The 22,085-nt window shown below is 49.4% G+C and overlaps 1 protein-coding gene across 1 annotated transcript in view; it reads right to left on the reverse strand.

Moving 5' to 3' along the window:
• The window catches only part of Plxnc1 (plexin C1), a 151,211-nt gene extending 142,965 nt beyond the window's left edge, over nucleotides 1-8,246 (reverse strand). The window contains exon 1 of the mRNA XM_052753167.1: nucleotides 7,118-8,246. Coding sequence (XP_052609127.1) covers nucleotides 7,118-8,179 — 1,062 coding nt within the window. The 5' untranslated portion in view covers nucleotides 8,180-8,246. The remainder of the gene's footprint in view (nucleotides 1-7,117) is intronic.
• Between the last annotated feature and the right edge of the window lie 13,839 nt (nucleotides 8,247-22,085).

Genomic DNA, 22,085 nt, shown 5'->3' on the forward strand with positions numbered 1-22,085 from the left:
TCTAAAGGGCCACATTAGACCTCCAGCACCCAAACGGCAGGTAACAACTATCTGTTGACTCCAGTCCCAGGGGACCGGACACCCTCTTCTGGTCTATAGGGCCACTGCATGCATATGGAGAACAGATACATATCTAGTCAAAACACCCAGACACATACAATGAAATAAATAAACTTTACAAACAAACAAACCTGCACATTGCCAGCTGTTGTTCTGTGTGACGAAACTTTTTCTGGGGAGACACTATACAAGTCTCCTCACGTCAGATAGGAGCCCACAACAGAACTAAGTACGGACACCACCAGACTTCAACTTGGTGAAACAGGGGGTTTTATTGGAGTTACTTACAGGAGCAGGAATGTATCACAGATAGCTGTATCACCAAAGCCCACCACGGCAAGGGTGACAGCTCACAGAACTGGGAACCTAAGCACACTGCACAGCCTGCAGGCAGCTCAACAGGCTGGAGAGTGTTCTTTCCAAGTGACTGTGGTCTAAACCTCTTCCAGAAAGCTCTGGCCTCTGCTTCTTCCAGGCAGCTGGTCTGATCTCAGAGTCTTCCTGGCAGCTCTGTTTGCCTGAGAGGGAGTTTCAGCTTTTATTGCTGACTCTGGCAGGGAAGGACCTAGTGAATCTGGTCGGCTTCAGGAACTTCCTGAAGCTATTTTGAGTTCTTTACATTCCTGCTTAAGAACCTTCCTGGCAGGATGGAACATTTTCAATCTTATAGGAAACTTACTCAACACCAGCCTCACCCTCTACCCACCTCCAGAGTCTCTGATTTAGTAAGTCTGATGTTGGGTCCAAGAATTTACATTTTTAGCAAATTCCCAGGTGATGTTGGCACAGGTGGTCCACACACCACACTTTAAGTATCACTGACCTGGCTGGACAGTGGTGGCGCACGCCTTTAATCCCAGCACTTGGGAGGCAGAGTCAGGTGGATCTCTGAGAGTTCGAGGCCAGCCTGGTCTACAGAGTGAGTTCCAGGACAGGCACCAAAACTACACAGAGAAACCCTGTCTCGAAAAAAAAAAAAAAAAAAAAAAAAAAACCCCAAAACAACAAAAAAAATTACTGACCTATAACATGAAGCTCTTCCCTCTAGAATTTGAATGTTGTTAAATCAACCACATAAATACCAATCATGTAGGCGTCTGTGGTCAAAGCTACCTCCCAGACAGGCAACACGAGTAGCCTGGCTATTGATGTGAGCAGGAATATTTGAGAAGAGCCAGAAGAGTAAATAGAATGCCATCTACCCCAGGACTTGAAGAGAAGGGCTCCTTGATATAGCAGTTACTAGACAAACTTTATGGGAATATATGGTGACCAGAACCAGGAAAGTATTGCTATTAAGTACAGAATACATTTCTTTATCTCCAACATGATCTCCCAAGATCCTTCACTTGTTTATTCAATAGACACTTCTTTCTTTCTAAATTTTTTTTTTTATGTACACAGGCTGCCTCCCCTTAATGTGGGGTTCCGAGAGGTCAGCATTGGATTTGAGGAAGAAAAGGCTTTTCTAGATCAGGGGAAGGACGTTTCCAAATTGGGGTTGGGGGGCTTGGCAGGCAAAATGGGTGGGGTCATAGGAGCAGAACGTAAGCATAACAAGTTAGTCCCTCCTGAAACAAGGACATGGTTGTAAGATGGGCAAAACAAGGTGGCCATAGTCATAATAAGGTGGCCACATAACCTTTTGAAACAAAGATAGGGTACAAGGTGGTTATAAACAACTTTTTGAAACAAAGACGTCGTATTTTAAAAACGGCCGGAAGGAGTCAAACCATACAACAGAGCCCACGTGGGAGGTTTATTGAGGGGAGGGGAGAGAAGGGGCAGAGACAGGTCCCAGGGGATAAGAGCTGAGGAAGAGGAAGAGAGAAAGAGACGGGAGGTGGGCAAGGCCTACCTTTTATAAGGAAACATAGCAAATGCGCACAGCAGGCGCTCTTAGTGGCTGCAGCTGAGGAGATCTCCTGTCAGGACCCCAAGGGCAGGTCAGCACAGATGCCCACATGCCAAGAACAATATTAACAAGAAAGTAATGGCTGAGAAACCACACCTGGCATCAGACAGACCTTCAGGTGGTGACAAACGTAAACTCAGGAACTCTGTTCACAGCCAAGGATTCTCTGCTCCGCCATATCTCTACAAACAGCCTTGCTTGCTCCATGCAGGATAGGCTGGACACCAGAACCCAGTGTCTGTGAGGACTGACTGTCCACAGCAATAGTCAAAAACACAGGTCCTAGACCCAGACCACATAAGTTCTAAGTCTTTTGCTCTTTGCCAGCTAGGAACCTAACCAAAGCTCTCTCTGGGCTTCCATTTTCTCATCTATAATCATCACAATAACTGAAGTCCTTGCCTCATGCGGTGACTGAGAATCAACAGAAAATAAGGCATGTAAATTGCCTTGCACAAACCCTGCCATGATAACTGCTCAGTGGATAGTAGCTGTGTTTGCCTTTTCCTCTTTCTAAGTGGATTCTGTCATTACATCCGTCCTCTTGAATTCACCCTTGCATGTCGGATGTGCGTATGAAGGTAAAACTCACCATCTAGTCTACAGATAACAAAAAAGGAGAGGCAGAATCATAATAGAAACTGGAAGGCCAATAAACATCACAGGAAGACTGTGTTTTGAGGTCAACAGGTCACACTGCCAAGTGGAATTGGGATATCACTTCTACACACAGTAGCAACATGTGTCTTGACTGTTGCTGGTGGAAAATATGCCATTATTTTGTGGTTATCTGCACGACAGTTGAATTATTTCAGGCTTTAAGATTACGTGAGTATAGAAGAAGGGGGGACATATCCACCTGCAATAGGTAGAAGAACTAGAAGGGTCAGTCGTATGAGCCAAACTATGAGAAAATACAATACCCTCTACAGAGGGGTAACAGTTGTGTTTAATCACAGGCAACACCAAGACCCAACTATGGCAGCCAAACAACTCTAGAAGAATCCACCTTCACAGACTCAAACACAAACATTTTTCACACATTGGTTTGCCAAAAGTAGTGGGAGTTGGGGGCGGAGGAAGAGTTAAATTAACTTCATAAATGAAGGCACATAATTAAAAACATCCACTGCTATATCAATCCAAACACAGGTAAGTTATGGAACGTAATGAAGAAAACAAACCACGTGACGTTTAAAAGCACAACCCAAGATTGGAGGCAAATACTGACTTCAGAGAGCATCTTCAACTCTCAAAGCCACATAATAGAAACAGTACATAAAATATAATAGGCATATTCTTAGGCTAGGGAGATGGCTTGGCTCAGTGGTTCTCAACCTTCCTAATGCTGCGACCCTTTAAAACAGTTCCTCATGTGGTGGTGAAATATAGCACACTGTGAGTATTGACATGTTAGGTAGTATTACTACTCATATGATCACTTATAACAGTGGTCCTCAACCTTCCAAATGCTGTGGCCCTTTAATACAGTTCCTCATGTTGTGGTGACCCCCAACCATAAAATAATTTTCATTCTATTTCATAACTGTAATTTTGCTACTGTTATGAATTCTAATGTAAATATCTGATATGCAGGGTATCTGATATGCAACCCCTGTGAAAGGGCCGTTCAACTTCCAAAGTGGTCATGACCCACAGGTTGAGAACTGCTGTCCCAGTGAAAATTATTTGCTGCCTTTTTAATTAGGGGACTTTGAGGGGGAAGTTCCAGAAATGCCATGATGGCAAAAAAGAAAACAGAAATGGATGCCGGGAAGACTGTGTTTAAGCGGCAAGGCTTTGGTACTTATTTTGTTACTGATCATGGCTTCTTCATCTGGACGACGGGATGCCTTTCACAGAACCAACCAATCAGACTTACTGACAGGTTCACAGAAACATTGTTGGGGAGCTGTATTAGTTAGGATTTCTGTTGCTGTGATAAAACACCATGACCCAAAGCAGGCTGCTGAGGAAAAGGTCTATTTACTTACACTTTCATTCACTGAAGAAAGTCAGGGCGGGAACCTGGAGGCAGGAGATCATGCAGAGGCCATAGGGGAGTGCTGTCTACTGGCTTGCTCAGCCTGCTGTCTTATAGAACCCAGGACTAGCAGCAACAAGTATCCCCACCCACAATGGACTGTTCCCTCCTCTCAGATGACTTGAACTTGTGTCAAGTTGACAGAAAACTCTCTACGACAGGAGGTGTTGCCCAAATGCACACCGGGGGCCTGAGAGAGTGGGTCTGCAGAGATTGGCCATCAGGGTGTACTTGGGGGGCTGCAGGTGATGGATTACCTCTGTGAAAGTACACTGAAATTTGGTGGCAAGGCAAAAGAAAAAAAAAGACACTGAGTACACACTCATTGCACAAGTATCTCAGAAATTAATCCTCAGCAGGAGAAACCCGAGGAAGAGAATGAGCAGTTAAGAGATAAGAGAAACCAGGAGATGAGAAAACACCACCTGGCCAGTTCTGTCATTACCATAGGTTGATGGAAGATGGGCAGTACAGGTACCAGCTGGGAACAGAGTGGGACGGGGAAGGCGAGCAAATCTAGACACATTGATGAAAAAAAAAAATGAAAGAAAAATGGGGGGGGGGTGCTGTTTGTTGGGAAGGAATAGCTGTTGCAATCTGCTGGGGCTCCCTCTACAGAGTGCTTCAGGTCCAACTCCTGTTTTAGGCACCTGTAATTCAGCATGCCTTTCAAAAACACATTCAAGACCTGAAAATGAAATGCAGTCGAATGACAACATTTCTCGTGAGTGACAGCCGAGGCCACGCTGATCCCATGACCCCATTAAATGGGGTTACAACCTGCTATTGTCCCTTCGCTGGCAGAATCGGTGGCACCCAGCATAGCTCATTGCTCACACAAGCAGGCATCAAACAACTATTTGTTGAATTAAGTATCTTATCTGCCTATTTAATTGGTTAGAAAATTGTCGCTTTTTTTCATCAAAACTACCACCTTCTTTTTTTTCATTGAAATGCTCTTAAAATGCTATTCCATTAAGTCTTTTTTAATGCATACCAGCAGCAAGGAATTTACTTAAATGAAAAAAATAATGCTAAACTCCCAGCTCCCACCTGTGCAGCCATGACATGCTATTGTTTGAACCTGAGTATATCATTTAACTTGGATGACAAGCTCAGAGGGTAGAGACCCCATCTTTCAGAACACACAGCTCTGAGCGCCCTGGGAGCTCTCAATAAATAACAGCAGCAAGAAATGCTGTGCGGGGACCCGTTTTAATTATTTATTTTTTTTTTCCCCATTACAGATTTTTGGCAGCATGTGTTTATCCCTTGCTTGATTTCCAAGGGGGCAGCTCTCTCCCAGGAGCTCCTATGAAGACCATAAACAGCTGTAGACTAACCCTGCCCCTCCCCATCCCGGTGCAAGTAGGAACACCTGATTGAGCCCAGAACTGGATTTTGAGTGCATTCAGGATGCACGCTGGGTTTGGAAGGAAACCGAGTCCTCCAGTACCCAATAGGTAGAGGCAATCAAGAGAACTGTTTTGGCTCGGCACATCCACACAGCTGTCAGATGGCAAAGCTTGGACTTCCATGGTGGTTACATGCTGTGGGCCTCGGAGCTGTCTTGCCATTAATCCCCACAGACAAACTGTGCCTGAAGCTTGACACAAAGTAAAATTGGGGGGGTTAATTTCAAGTCTTCCAACAGAAAAAAAAAGGAAGGCAGTGGTTTGCCAAACTTTGGCTATTAGATTATGAAGATATATAAAAGCAGATATTAAATAGTAAGTTTTATGCTTACAGAAAGGCTAAGCCATCTGGGGGCAATGTGTGCTCTTTATGTATTTGCTAAATTATACTAGTCGTGAAATAAAGATGGCATGTGCTTGCCCCAGCCTAGAAGCAGCAAGTGACTGGAAGCTTTTTTTCCTCCTTGAATTAATGAGATTAACATTTGGTAAGGTGTGCTTTGCAGAGAAAGGGCTGGAGGGGAGTGTCTCTCTCTCCCCGCATGTTAATGTACCCCCGAGCCAATGTACACAATAAAGTACACGCAACAGTTCTCCACGCCAAGACATTCTCCCTTCCTCTTCCGATATATTTTATAACAAAACAATGGCAACACCTGTAGCCCTCAATTTCTGCCCCTTGAATTCTGTCCAGTGATTAAGGAGGCTCTCGGCAGGCTTCCCTCTCAGGAGCCATATGCAGAGTTACTTGCCAGCAGCCTTGGAAGGGCAAGGGCTTCTGCACAAGTGTACAAAGCCTCCATAATCCGCATCCACTAGACCCTCTTGAACTGTCGCTTTATCTTCCAGTCAAAGAACTGTCAATCTCAAGATTTCAAGCTGTGGCTGCCCTGTAGGCTCTAGGGAAACCCGTGTCTTTTGCCTGGTTCAAGGCACAACCCAAGGGTGGTGCCAGTGAGCCCCGCAATCCAGTCTGGGGAATCTGCAGCCCAGAAACTGCCTGGAGCACCCCAACACTTTCCACCTCCCCCAGGCTCTTCTCTTCAGGGCGAGGCTTTGTATCCATCCACAAGCTGCCTCCCGCCTCCTCCTCGGGTTCTCTCCCGCCAGGTTGAGACCACAGCCACCCTCGGCCAGCCACAGCCCCGCCCCCTCGCACTGGGTCAGGCTGGGCCGGTCTGCGAGTGGCTTTTGCACGGTAGCATTATTTACCAGTGTGGAGCAGGCCACAACTCTACCGACCACATCACATCTGGGTTGCAGCCAGAGATTAGGGGAGCGGGGGGCACAAAGGCCGGGGTGTGGCAGCGAGTCCTTTAGATTCGATGGTTTTTCTGTGAGGGCATCAGTAACTGTTGGCCCAAAGGGTCAAGTCTACATGCCTACTGAGACTCCGGTCTGGAGAAGCTGTTAGGGACAGAGGGTGGCGTGGGGAGGCTCAGTCCCAAACAAGCGCCCGCATTTGGACTAAAAGGAATGCGAGGCAGTCACTAGAGTTTTGAACCTCCCTCCAATTCTCCCCCTTACCCTGCCGCCCTTTTTTTTTTTTTACTCTTTCCCTTTGGGGATCTCAGCCTGCACTTTAGAGTAGCCTGCAGTCTTGGACCGTTGCTGGCGATGTGAACCTGACACTTGGTAAATGTCACCCAAGTCTCCTCCGGGGGCCCCAGGGACAGGACTTACGCAGTTGTGCTCGGTCGCCTGAAAGTCCCAGCTGCAGCTCCGGGCGCGCGCCTGGATCTCACTCATCCTGAAGAGGCAGAGAGCCGTGGTGGCGGGGGAGCGCCTCTCCTGGCCCTCTCCGGTGGCCGCGCTAAACACGCCGGCCCAGACGTCCACGGCCTCCACCAGGCTGGAGGAAAGCAGCAGGCGGCGGCCGTCGGGGTGGCCGTGGCTGCAGTCGAGGGCCGCCTGGCCCTGGAACAGCACCTCGGTGCTCTGCGCGATGCGCGCCATGCTGGGCCAGCCGGTGGCGGCTCCGCTGGTGTAGTTGTAGGGATAGTAGGGGAAGTAGACGCTGCCGTTCCAGAGAAAGGCATCCACGAAGTGCAGGCTGCCGGCACCACCGCGCAGTTTCAGGCGGCCCAGCTCCTGCGTGGCCAGACTGCGCTCCTCCGTGTTCTTGAGCGCGATGGCGGTGTCGCGATCGGATGCCGCGGGGTTGCAGCGGTTCGCGGTCTCCGGCTCCGGCAGCACGTAGGTGGCGGCCACGGCCAGGTACCAGCGATCAGTGCCGCCTGCGCGGTACACCACGCCGGCCGTCGAGCCCTGCGGGTGACACGACACCACCTCGGTAGCATTGCGCAGGGAGCTGCGGCTCAGGTTGCCCAGGGGCCGCACCTCGCAGGCGCCCCGGTCGAAGGTCCAGCCGGTGAGCAGCAGCCCCTCGAGGCCGGTCGCCCCCTCGCGGTAGGGCAGCAGCAGCTTGCTGAAGCTGCTGCCGGGCCGGGGCCGCGCGGGGGGCGCCAACGAGACGGGCTCCGTGCAGTTGCCCGCTTGGTCCCGGTACAGGCGCGAGAGCCTGTGCTTCAGGCTGTAGTCCAGCTGGTCCAGGCAGCTGCCGCTCGCCACGAACACGCCGTCCGCCCGGCTCGCCGCGATGGCTCCGATGGCTTGCTCGGAGCGCCACACCGGCTCGTCCGCGCCCCGGGCGGGCGCCGCCAGCGCCAACAGATAGGCGATCAGGGGCAGCGGTGCGGCGGGGCACGGGGGGCGCGGCGGCGCCTTCCTCCGGGAGACCTCCATGGGGCTAAGGGGGGCCGCCCCCGGGCAGGGCGCGCGGCGGGCTCAGGCGGCTCAGGCGCGCGGCGACGGAGACGCGGGCGGCGGCGGCGGCGGCGGCGGCTCCTGCGCGCGCTCGGGCTCCCGCGGCCGCCCCATCCCCGCGGCTCGGCCGGGAAGGAGTGCAGGGAGGACGGCGCGCGGCGGGCGGGCTCGCTCCGGCAGCCTGTGCCGCGGCGGCGGCAAGCCCTGCGCGCTCCGGAGCCGCTTCCTCCTCGCCCGCCTTCGCCGGAGAGAGTTCCTCTGTGCGGCGCGGGCGCTCGCGGGGAGGCGCGGAGGGGAAGGGAGGGGACGGGCGGAGGGGAGCGAGGCGGGCGGGGAGGGCTGGAGAGGTTGGGTGCGCTTGTGCGTTTCACTTTCCCATTGTGAAAGTGGGATGCAACTGGCCCCTTCCTCATCCTCTTCCTCCTCCGCCCTCCGCCTCTCGCCCGCCCTCCCTCCACGCCCATCTCCCCTCCCCTCTTGATTCGGTGAGATCGGGAGGAGGGAGGTCTCGTAATTTGGGTTACTGTGTAGGTGGCCTCTTTCATCTATTCATAACAAAGCTGAGCCGCCTGCCGCGGCCGCCGCGGCTGCCACCATCGCCCCTAGCTCGCCCCGGGTCCCCCCCCCCCCCCCCCCCCCCGGCGCGGTCACCGCGCACCGAGCCGGCTCCCGCGCTCGCCAGCCCGCGGGGCTGCTCCAACGCCCGGGTTTTGTTTACGGGAGCAGCCGCGGGCAAACGGGAGGCGCGCGGAGCCGGGACCCAGGGTCGAAGGGGTTGCAGCAGAGGCCCAGGGCTCGAGCCCCAGGGAGGCTGCGAGGGCGGCTGACAGGTGTGGAGCGGCGGGAGGGAGGCCCCAGAGATGCTCCGGGGAGCTGCGGCCAAGGGAAGGCGGCAGAGGGTTGCGGGGGGGGGGGGGGGGGGGGACCAAGGCGCCCCTGTGACAGGGGGTGGGTTTCCCCCGGGTCAGAGTGAGGTGGGAGAAAGGCGCCACAGGCCTCGTTGTGGACAATCCCTCAGGCCAGAGCTCTCATATTTGAAAAGGCTCCCTAGTCTCCCTTGGCAACGGAGTCCCAGGCTCTCAGACCTAGCACTTAGAAAGTTCTGCTCACTATCTAACCCTAATGATAACAGCTAACGTTTATTGAGCATTTGCTACGCTCTGGGCGTAGTTCTAAATGCACCATGTCGATTGTCTAGTCACTTAATACTCAAAACAATAATAGTATTAATTAGTGACTGTTACCATCCTTACTCAGCTTTTGAGAATGGTCTTTGGAGAGGCTGTGGAACCCACCAGGGCATTACTGTTGGCAAATAGCACAGCGGAGATTCGAATCCACCCCTCACTCCAGAGCCTCTCAGAGGCGTCTCTCTAGTCCAGTGCCACCTGTGGCCACTCACACACTCCCCAGAGACCATTCTTTGAGGCAGAACTACAGTGCTCAGCCATTGCTCCCATCTCAGAGCCCTGTACTCTCACGTTTCCAGAGGCTCTCCCGCTGCCGCCATGTCCCACTTCTTCTCTTTAGAGCCTGAGATCTCGACAACTTCACCCCGGGAGCAACTGTCGGCTGGGTTGTCCCCCCTCTCCAAGCCACCAAGAATTTCCGGAACAGAAAGTCACTGTGCTCTGGGCAGCGGACAGACTCACGTTTTCTCAAAGAGGGCTCCCCAGAGGCAAGCCCTGCTGCCTCCAACCCTGTGGCAAATGGAGAGGGGGGCTGAAGGACCTGCCAGGTCCTTGAGAAGTGATCTAATTGCTTCCCAGCTTTTCCACAGCATGGACTACAATTGTGTTTTCTTTCCTCCTTACCTCTAAGTCAACCCAGCTCTGGATGAGATCTGGTGTTTGTTTTGTTGTTTTTTGGAGTGAGTGGGGTGGCTGGGTGAGCTTCCTCAGAGGCCAAATCTGCAGAACCGGGCACCTGCTGCATGTTTTACACTTCCACAGCACTGCTTCGGGCTCTCCCCAGTGTTGAGAGAGAAGCTTGGAAAGGCAGGAAGGAGGAGAAAGGAAGTGGACGAGGAGCTTGAGAACCTAACCTAGATGTACAGCTACAGAAGCTGTGTTCTGGGTGGATGGAACTCAGTGGCAGAGTTTGAGCCAGGCCTTGGCTCAAACACACACACACACACACACACACACACACACACACACACACACACACACACACACCATCCCTTCAGCGGTAGCTTTTAAAAGCTGGGGTCAGTGGTCATCTTTCCATATGCAAGCTCCTTGTTGGGGACCCACTGTCATTGTTTTTGCCTGGCAATGGGAAGTGCCAATGCTCTTAGATGGAAGTCACCCCTTCTACAGTGACAGAAAGTAGAGGAAAGAGGAAAAAAAGAGGGGATGTATGGGTCTAAGTTGACGTTAATATGAACCTGTTAAGCAAGGCCAATCAGATGGTTTTTTAACTGCTACCAAAAAAAAAAAAATGCCATCTTCCCCTCATTTCCCACCACCTGGAATATTCTAAAGAATTTTTGCATTGCTGAAATAAAAAAAAAAAAACCTCTCCCAAAGCACACTGACCCCCACCCCCACCCCCGCCGCCGCCGCCGCTCCAACAACATAGTAGGGCCTTTATGCATCAGTCTCCCCCTACAGTTTTGCTGTGAATGAGCAACATGGCGGTTCTAGCAGCTTCCCAAATGGACTGTGGTGGCGGCGGTGATGTGTGCTGAGGAGCGGCATTCAATTCCATTTTGGAGATAGTTTTACTTCACTGGTAACCAAGTCATTTCCCTAAACCCCATGGAGTTGCTGCTGCATACAATCAGTTGCAGACCATCTCAGAAGCTATTTGGATTAGGCATACTCCATGGTGTGGCATTTTGATCACTGCTCAATTCTTTGATGCTGCGTTTTGAAACGGAAACAACATCTTACAAAAATCACCAGCAAGCAGTAGAAATAGCTCTCATGGTTCCCGGGTCGCCTTATTTTGCCGAGACCATAAGCCCTGCTCCTGCGTGCAGGCTCCCTTTTCCTCCTGTTCACTTGTATGCGGGCTCCTATAGTGGAAGAAACCAGAATCCACGCTAACTTTTTGGCAAGAAAAAAAAATATAGGCCGTCAGGAAACCTGGAAACCACATTCTTTGCTGATCCTGCCCCATTTTGAGCAAATGCCTTTACCCCTTCCCAATTTTCTCCTGTACTAAAGCTCCACCTTCAGGACACACGTTCACATTTGAAAAGTGTGAGAAATAAGGACAACCTAAATAAATATTTAGGCACAGGGTCTCTATCTCTTTGATGGTTTCCTCTTAGACACACCCATCTGGCCCAAGGGTATGCAGCCCATTCGGGACAAAGCTTCCCGCTCCAACAGGCCGAGCCCATCTTGTTGGATGTCCCTTATGGCACATGTCGGAACTTCTTGTAACACAAATGGCTAAAAACCAAACAAAAGAAGGTGGTACAGATCCATCCTCCAGACAGACCTGCTACCACGGAAACGGGCAGTTCAGATGGGTTCTGAGCAGTTGTATGCACAGCCTTTGCTAGCTGCAAAAGTCTTCATAATGAGAAAATACCCACTCCCTCAGGCACTGAAGGCAATCTGGGTTAACCAAGCCATCTACAACCAGACTCATTTTTGCTGGACAGAGCTTTATAGGTTCTGTGGTTTCCTGCTGAGACTTGAGACATTAAGAACCGTTCAGTAGGCAATTGGTCACAGTCACAAGATGGGTATCATTCACAGTCACACTGTTCTCTTTTCCTTTTTTTATTTTTTTTTAAATCTGACTATGGTTTAGAGGGCTGGCTGGGTTGATGGGAGCTAGAAGTAACTGAGAAAGTTAGTTCTGGTGGTCAACCATTTCTTTACCCACCCTGTCTATGTAGCTACAACACACCCTGGATAGAATCTGAGCGATGCCATACAAAACACTTCTGTGTTGGCCTCCTTGGATTTCAGACAGGCCACTTTTTCTCCACAACTCTGGCGTTCGTATCTGTGGTCCTCACGATGAAGACGTGATCAGAGTTCCTGACCCCTTTCAGTGACTGACAGGAAAATGAAACGAGCTCGCTTCCTCCCTGGCCTGCTGCTGATCAGATAGTTAAAGTACAGTAGAGGAAGTGTTGCTTTGTAGTTGGAGTTGATGCCGGGCAATGGGTTGAACAAAGTTCAACCACTGTGAAATGTCAGTCAACTACAGTGCAGTAAGATGTGGCTGAGGCTGCACTCGGGAGGCAGAGCCAGGCGGATCTCTGTGAGTTCGAGGCCAGCCTGGGCTACAGAGTGAGCTCCAGGAAAGGTGCAAAGCTACACAGGGAAACCCTGTCTCAAAAAACCAAAAAAAAAAAAAAAAAGCTGGTTGTGCCACCTGCCACCTCATTGATTGCCAGAGTTGACTGATCCGGCTGGCCAGGTGGGTGTTCCCTTCCTACCCCAGCACTCTGTTTTCATCCTTCTACCTTCCCTAATGAAGGAAGACCACTGGTCAAGGGTAGCTTGCTCACATGCTAGAACCTTCAAACAAGTTCTCAAAATGTGACTGAGGCTGTCCAGGGCCTGGTCCTGTGTGTCACTCAACCCAGCCTTGGATGGATGGAGACCCTTCCATGCTTGGTGACAGTGCTCAGCCCGTGGTTCTTGTGGGAAGGCTGTGTGGGGTGATGCAATGTGACCTCACCCCCAACATTCCAGCTGTCCTCTTCCTCTCTGTCATGGCTTAGCAGAGTTACATGTCACTTCCCAGAAGGGTAACAATTACAGATGAATGAACAGAGTGGGACATTCAAAACCACTATTCTTAGAGTCCCAACACTGACTTTCCTTAAGCTACATAATATAAGGGCCTTCGCTACTATAAGGGCCTATGGAAAGAATGGAAAATACCAAATCTTACTCCAAGACTGTGAGGTCCAAGGCATCAGCCTGGCACTCAGTATTTCATTACTGAAGCAACATGCGATGCTGGTTAAGTTTCTGTCAACTTGACACAAACTAGAGTCACCTGGGAAGATGAAATTTCAATCAAGAATTGCCTCCATCAGATTTATAGGCACATCTGTAGGGCATTTTCTTGATTAATGATTGACGTAGAAAGGCCCAGCCCACTGTGGGTGGTGCCACCCCTGGGCAAGGGGACCTGCATTGTATGAGCACGCCATGGGAAGCCATCCAATACTCGAATCTCCTCTCTGGTCTCTGCCTCAGTTCCTGACGTGACTTCTCTTCATGCTGGACCATAAGCTGTATGATGAAATAAGCCATTTCCTCCCCCAAGTTGCTTTTGGTCGTGGTATTTATCACAGGCATAGGAAGCTAACCAGGTCACATACTCAGCATCATGACATTTCTTCTAACATCCACCGTACCTATCCGTGGTGAAGAGTCTAAGGCCATCCCTGATTGACAGCAAAATACAGTGAAGTTATCAGTTACCATGGTGTTTCCTAGATCTGCAGGAAGTAGGCAAACTCATCAACTAATTGCATCTTCAGGTTTGGGACACTTCTGCGACTTGGGCTGTCTCTTAAAATTAACCTCTTTTTAGATTATTTTGAAATTTGTGGCTATCCTTGCTTGTATTTTTTCTTATAGTTCCTCTGAAACGAAGCACCAAAAGGTTATCAGGAGTAGATACAAAATACTGATCTCTCTTCAAAAAAAACAAAACAAAACAAAACAAAAAAAAGACCCTTTGCTGGGAAGTGGGGGGCACACACCTTTAATTCCAGCACTCAGGGGGCAGAGGCAGGTGGATCTCTGAGTTCAAGGCCAACCTGGTGTACAGAGTGAGTTCCAGGACAGCCAGAGCTGTTACAAAGAGAAACCCTGTCTCAGGAAGAGAGAAAGAGAGAGAGAGGGAGGGAGGGAGGGAGGGAAGAGAGAGAGAGAGAGAGAGAGAGAGAGGAGAGAGAGAGAGAGAGAGAGAGAGAGGAGAGAGAGAGAGAGAGAGAGAGAGAGAGAGAGTCCTTTCCTGTCTCTGCTTAGCCATCACATCTCAGAGACTCACTGTTAGCATAATCCTGGGCCCCGAGTCCCTTGATAACCGGCAGCCTGGCACAAACTCAAAGAGAAGAGCTGCCGTAAAGCAGGCCTTCATATTAATAATAACTCCAACTCTTAAAATGAATGGCAGACGATAAGATTAACAGGCAGATAACTCCACAGTCACTTGTACTTCCGCTTCCTCGAGATTCCGGTGGGGGAGATGCTCACGGCTGACAATGAAGTTGCCGGACTTCGTGGTGAGCAGGCTGGCGCTGTCTGCAAAGCCCATGCCGCTTATTCCCCTGCCCTTGTCCTCCCTAGAAAAGATTGCTACCAAGCCTGGGAGGAAGCGATTGGAATGAGTTCTGAGCATGCGCAGTGGCTGTCGGGTGGCTGGGCGTGTGTGTGGTCTTGGGGATGGGCAGTGGCTGTCGGGTGGCTGGGCCTGTGGTCTTGGGGATGGGCAGTGTCTGTCCGGTGGCTGGGCCTGTGGTCTTGGGGAAGAGAGGGGAAGCACCTCATTCACACTGGGAAGGTACTGAGGACAAGGTGGTTCCACCAGCATCCCCGGCACCAACGGCCTCGTGCGCAGAATCCCAAATGTAAAGACTGAACACTTTTCTTACCCCTTTTAGTCAATTTCACCTTTTTAGTGTGTGTGTGTGTGTGGGGGAGAGTGGGGGGTGAAGGGGGGTGTGAATGTACACATGTGTGTGCATGCATATGAAGGTCAGAGGTCGACATTGGTGTCTTCCTCGGTTGCTGTCTACCTTATCTTTTTTTTTTTTTTTTTGGTTTTTCGAGACAGGGTTTCTCTGTGTAGCTTTGCGCCTTTCCTGGGACTCACTTGGTAGCCCAGGCTGGCCTCGAACTCACAGAGATCCGCCTGGCTCTGCCTCCTGAGTGCTGGGATTAAAGGCGTGCGCCACCACCGCCCGGCCCTACCTTATCTTTTGAGACATGGTTGCTCACAGAACCTGGAGCTCACTGATCCAGGCTGACCAGTGAGCCCCAGGAATCCACGTGTTCCCATCCCACTTGTCCAGGGGCTACTTGACCTATACCATCACATCCGGTATTTACATGGGTCCTGGGGATCCAAACCTCAGGTCCTCAGACTTGTACAGGAAGCACTTCCCAGGCTGAGACATCTCCCAGTCCTTCTCAAAAAGAGATTTTTGTTGTATTTTATAAGCGTTTATCTGTGTGTATATAGGTGTCTGTAGCCAGTGCCTGCAGAAGCCAGAAAAGGACACTGAATCCCTTGGAACTGGAGTAACAGACCGTTGTGAGCCACTGTGTAGGTTCTGGGAACCAAACCTTAGTCTTCTGCACGAATACCCATCTTTTAGTGGCCCGGCTTCTTGTTTTTCCAAGATGGCATCTTGCTGTGTAGCCTACGCTAGCCTTGAACTAGAAATCCCTCTGCCTTAACCTCTCTAGTGTTAGGATTAGAGGCACATGCCACCATGCCTGGATCCTTGGTCTCTTTTTCCAAATCATTTACTGAGATGTGACTGTCAAACCATCACCACCAAACCTGGTGCCTGTTTACTGTACAGAGCACTGTGAGTTTGCAGGTCGGGGTACCTCCCTGGAGCCCCATCTATTCCTCCCCTTCTCTCGTCCTTCCTACTCACTTCTTCTTGCCCATCTTTCCTGCCCAGGCTTCAATTCTCCCCATCATCCTCGCTTTTCCCATCCTGCTCGGTACCAGAAGTCTGCGTGTGTGGACGTAGACTTTGCCTTTTGGCTTTAATTGGATTCCGCCAATGGGAGGCCCCGTGGGTGGGAGCTATCCAGGAGTGGAGAGCTAGGATGAAACCGAGATACTTGGTCCTCCAGCTCCCTCCCTGCCAATCTGTGCTAGTTGTAACCATGTCCTCTGCAAGGCCACCGGTTCCAGGGGGTGGCCTCTCTCTGGCAATGGCCATAGTACCATTTTCTAGGAGGGCAACAGCCAGGGAATAAGCAGCATGAGCTTTGCAGACAGCGCCAGCACTGACTTACTCAGTACCCCACACTCTGCTCTTAATACCTGTGGCATGTGGTGCCTCCTGCCGGCGCTAGCCTTAGCATGTCCCCCCTCCCTGCTCATACCTCAGCCATCACCCTCCCCCCCCCCTTTTTTATGCTTCTGTTCAGGTCATTTGCTTCCTGCCAGAATATAACTAAAAATTCAACCTGCTTCAAAGAAGGACCCAGAAGAGATCTGGGATGGCACTTCAGCAGGGACATTTGGTTTGTCTGTTGCAGCCAGCATGAGAGACTAGGCAAAGTGCATTTCCTTTATTTCCAAATGACTGGTGCCTCCAGATCTGGCGAGGGGGGTGGGGGGAGGAAAAGGTACATGTCATTCCCTTTGCACAGACTCTCCTAAACTAAATTCAGCCCATTGATAGAAACAAATGGAAGCCCTACTGGGCAAGATTATTATTTTTTTCCAGTTAAAACATAAAACTAAAAGTGCCTTAAAAGTAAACCGGGACTACTGGGGGCCAAGGACTCAGGAGGTGGTGGGGGCACAGGGCGGTTATGATCTCTGAAACACTGCTGAATGTTTGAAGTGTATTTTCAAATAAGACACAAAACTGAACAGACAGCTTTTTTCCTCTTCAGACATTCCCCCAAGTCTGAACTCCAGCAGTCGCCTCAATATAGGCCGGAAATTTCATGTCTATTCATTGTCACCAAAACAGAATCAGGAAGAGATCTCCATACTTCTTCACCTCCAGACCTTGTCTTAGCCCGCACCAACTAATATTTAAAGAGATAAATTGGATACTCTTGCTTCCCTCATAGCTCCAACCATTCTTAGGTGGTAGGAATGTGAGCCACCTTAAGTTGTAAAGACGGCATATTTTAGAAGGTACTCCCTGACCCCAAGGCTTCCATACTTTGCTTCTCAGAGCCAGCCAATCTGCAACATCCATTTCCTCATTTCTTGGACATCTCAATGGTGATTAAATATTTACGGTGTCAAAGGTCCCTTTCCTCCATCATGAAAGCTGCAAATTTTATAGCGAAATGGAGCTTTAATTGTGAAGAAAGGCATAGATGCAAATTGGGACTCAAATAAAATAGCCAGAAAGGCATTTCTTAGGCTCTTTGGTTTGGTAGTAGTGGTAGGGGTGAAAAGGATGGAAATAAAAAGGACAGTAGAGTCATCCTGGTGTGTGGTCTACAAACTAGATTTCTTGGTGACTGACAAAATGGAGGTGTTGGAGTGTGCTGGGGCCAGTGAGCAGAACAGGGCTGAAGGAAGACCATATGGTTCCCCTGAAAACCATTAGGAGCCCCCATGTCTCAACTGTGTGTAGGTAGGGTCTGTACCCCAGCACTCACAATCCCTATGTGCCCACATACTCCTTCCTCTCCACACCACCCCGGCTACCTCAACCCCCAGCTGGTCCAATATAATGATCAAGTTCTTAGGCTACAGAGGAGGTCATGGTAAGGTGGAGGCTTGCCCAAGGAGGCAAGTGGGACTGAACAGCAACCAGATCCCTGCTCAGTAGTCCCTGCTCTCTGACACAGGGGCTGCCAGGGTTCTAAGGAAGATGCGCCATTTTCTTCATAACAGGATACAATGGCCCTGGTCAGATCTCAATTCCAGGTCCGATGCCACCAGTTAGTAGTGAGGTAGCCTTGGGCTCTCTGAGCCACAGCATACTCACAGTAGATTGGAACAAACATCACATCTCATGGGGGTTTCATGGATACTAAATGAGATAATATGGAGGGGGATGCATTTACACAATGCCTGACTCGCAGAATCTGCTTAGTAAATAGTGACACTATTACTGCTATTTGATGCTGAGACTCGAATGCTTTGTCAGCTCACTGTATTAATTTCCTATGGTTTCCATAGCCAAGTCCCCCAGACTTGGTACCAAAAACCAAAATCTTTATCCTCCTAGCTCTGAGACTGGAAATCTACAGTTGTGGTATAGGCAGGACTGGTTTCTCTATAGGCATCCTGAGTCTTTTCTCTATACCTTCATGTGGGATTAGTCCTCTTTCTGGGGACTGTTACGTGCCAGTTTCCTCTGACATTGAAACATTCCATCCTTCCAGGAAGCTCCTTAAGCAGGAAGGTAAACAGCTCCAAATAACTTCAGGAAGTCCCTGAAGCTGACAAGATTCACTAGGTCCCTCCCTGTCAAAGAAAGCAATAAAAGCTGAGAGTTCCCCTCAGATAAGCAGAGATGTGAGCTTCTAAGACGACTCCCAGATAAACCAAGCTGCAAAGAAGACCCTAAGCCCACACCAGCTGCCTAGAAGAGGCAGAAACCAGCCAAACTGACTGGAAGAGGTTTAGACCAACTGAGGCACCTGGAGAGCATATTCTCCAACCTGTTCAGCTGCCTGCAGGCTGTTCAGTGCACTCTGGGTTCCCAGCTTTGGGAGCTGTCATCCTTGCTGGGATGGGCTTTGGTGAGGTCACTGTCATTTCTGCTCCTGTAAGTAACCCTTTGCCCACACTCCTGTAAGTAACCCCAATTAATCTCTCTGATCCACCAAGTTGGACTTTGGTGGTATCTGGTCTGTCATGGGTTGCCTTTCTGGGGTGAGTAGGCATGTGTAGTGTCTTCTTAGGAAAAGTTTTGTCATAGAACAGGGACAAGGTTTCATCACTGTGTGGGACACCAGCTCCCACTTTTTCCTCAGGAAACTCTTGAGGAGAGAGGAATAAGAGATTTAGATAGAAATGTAGAGGGGAGAGAGACAGATAGAAATACAGGATAGCCTCGGGAGGGCCTGGATCATTATCCACTGGCCCCTTCTGTCTCTTCTAAAGGGCTATTTATAGGAATGCCAAGGGGTGGAGCCAAAGACCTCCCCCCAGCACAGCCAAGTGCAAACCCTTCCAATCACCTGGTAACTATGCACATGGTCAAGCCATCCTCTAATGCAGCCCTGCTGGGTAAAGGCAAGCTCAGATCTCATTAGGAAACCTTTGTGGGCCTCCACATCACTGCAGCTAGACTTCGGCCTCTAGGGAGAGACCCTGTTATCTACAATGTTAGGACCACAAGTTCATTTGATAAAGAATAGAAAGGGGTTCAAGAACATCACTTCCTGTACGTGAATGGCTTCTAGAAGCCAAAGACATAAAACCCAGTTGATAAACACATATTCACTCGGTCTCCAGCAAACCCAGAGGCGATGGCACACATGCCTTTGGTAGGCATATACTTAGCATTGGGCATGAAAGAGGGGCCCCAAGAAAATAGGCATTAAACAAATATTCTTGATCCTGAATCCAATCCTTCTCTTGTTGCCTTGCCTTAAAATAAACTGTGTAGACTAAACAAACCAGCCCATGGCAGGAGGGGATGGGGGGGGGGTCCTATGGCCTCAGCAGAAAAAGCCCAAGATCCTGACTCCACCTGACCCATGAGCAGACCCGTCCCAGACAGCTTCTCCTCCTTCTTACCCAGCACTTAAATATAGGCTCTCCATTTGGCTCTTACCCTTGTTATTGTTGAAAATACCAAGTATGTTGTTGCACGAATCCTATTTGGTCTTATCATAAATACCCTGAGCTAGATATTAGGGTAAATGCTGAAAGATTAGAGAGACAAAGGAACAAGTCACTAGAGAAACTTCTCACCACTCCTCAGGCCAAATGGAAGGTGAGATCTTATCTCTACGAATCCTCTGACTGAAAGCCTCTGAGTCCTCAGCCAAAAAGGAGCTCTATTTCCTGTCTCCTCATGCCTTATATGCCTTTCTCTACCTTCCTAGTACTGGAATTAAAGGTGTGTGTGCTTCCCCAATACTGATAGCAAAGGCATGAGACTCCCAAGTACTGGGATTAAAGATGTATGTCACCACTGCCTGGCTCTGTTTCTCTCCTAGACTGAATCAATCTCATGTAGTCCAGGGTGGTTTTGAACTCACAGAGATCCAGAAAGATCTCTGCCTCCCGAGTGCTAGGATTAAAGGTGTGTGCCACCGCTGCCTGGCCTTGATGTTTAATCTAGTGTCTGGCTCTGACCTCTAATCCTCAGGCAAGCTTTATTTGATACACACTATATCACCACAGTATGTACTCAGGGACTTCCATACCCAGCTTAAGGGCTCTTAAGTCAGAGAGAGGGATGTGATGGGGACTGTCTATTTTCAGTAGGGTAGGCCACGTTTCTTAAGCAAGCTGGGCCCTTTCCTGCCTCTAGGTTTTTACATTTTCAGTAATTTTATCTAAAATACCCTCCCTTATCCCTTATTTTGCAAATGCCTATTCATCTGCCACTTGTGTGTGTGTGTGTGTGTGTGTGTGTGTGTGTGTGTGTGTGTGTGTGTGTGTGTGTTCCTTTAAATTATATAAAAAACTCTCTGGTGGACTCAGCTCCTTAATGACAATAGAGAGGAGGATGTAGTTCAGTGGGAGAATATCCATTTAGTATGCTTAAGGCTCTCGAGAATGGGTGGATAGGTGGATGGGTAACAGATGGATGGATGGATGGATGGATGGATGGATGGATGGATGGATGGATGGATGGATTGATGAATGGATGGATGGATGGATAAATGGATAGATAGGTAGATAAAAGTATAGACCAATATACCAAGTGCTCTTCCATGTCACTGCTAATCCTTCTGAGGCCAGGGATGGCATCTCAGTATCTCGCTACAATTCCTTTCATAAGGGGGGATGCTGCAGGTGTCAATGTGGGCAGCGATCCATGAAGAGGTGAGAATGAAAACTCAGTTCAGATGGACTCCATCAACCTGGATCAGATCCAAGTTGGAGTTCATTGTCAGCATATTTAAACACAGTACAATTTGGGGAAAAGTTTCCAGGCAACAATCATTCCCATTCCAGGTTTCTAGGCAACAATCATCCCAAATCCAGTTGCACAATAAAGCTTAAGGTGGGACTACTTAGAAACCCCTTTGCAAAGTACATGTGACCAAGAGGGTGGGTTCTATAGCCAATTGGCCTAGAATCTAGTGTGGCCTCTGACAGAGCTAGCGTAGAGCTCAGCAGGCCATAAAGTACTTGTGACATCCCGATTAAGGATGAGTTCTATTAACTGGGAGCTAGGGAGGGAGAATCTGGGATAAACGTTCTGGTGGGTTTGGGTAAGGTCCACCTCTATAGCAAAAGGTGGGTGAAGTCTGCTGCCACAGGTAACAAAGAGGTCACAGGTCACTAGCAATATCCACTGCCAGCTTTCTGGGTGGGGAACACAGGTATTTTATCTTCTCCATTGAGGAGCATTCCTGGTTTCCCTAGTGATCTGTGGGCAAAAAGACCTTTGTGCCTCCCACCCCCACCCCATACACACTTTCATGTCTCAAAGGCTTCATTTACTTACTTATGTCCTTAGCAAGAAACTCCCAGGGCTCTGCTGATGTCTGGCATGTGACAGGGATAAGGGTATGGCCAGGAGCAATGATGTCCCATCCTATGCAGTTTACAGGGTGTTCTACAGGGTCAGTGTTGAGTAGACATTGTCTGAATGTTTCAGCAAAGGCAGGAAACTGCAGGGGTGGGTGTTAGTCTTTGAGGAACCCACAGCTCCAAACACAGAGACTTGGCAAGTGCACAGTACATACTTACCATTCATGAGTTGACATTCTCCACAGAGACAGAAGCTATAAAAGGAAAAACACAATGCCCTGCCACAGAAATATAGTATTGACAAGATAGCCAGGCAGCCACCAAATGCAAGATTAAGCATTGCATTTGGATTATTTGTTAATTTACATCACCTCCCAAACTTTGTTTGAAAATGGCTTTGTGTTGAAAAGGGAAGAGTCTTATACTGTAATTATGTTAGACAAGCTTATAATAATTATAATAATTATCAACCGAGTGCCAATAATACTTTTAAGAACTCCACTGAGCATAAAGATCATACTAGTGTCTAACAGGTATTTAAAATTAATCTCTTTAAAATTGAAAGGGCACA

Source organism: Peromyscus californicus, unplaced genomic scaffold (genome assembly GCF_007827085.1).
Source record: "Peromyscus californicus insignis strain IS unplaced genomic scaffold, ASM782708v3 Scaffold_24__1_contigs__length_46423439, whole genome shotgun sequence".
Lineage (NCBI taxonomy): Eukaryota > Metazoa > Chordata > Mammalia > Rodentia > Cricetidae > Peromyscus > Peromyscus californicus.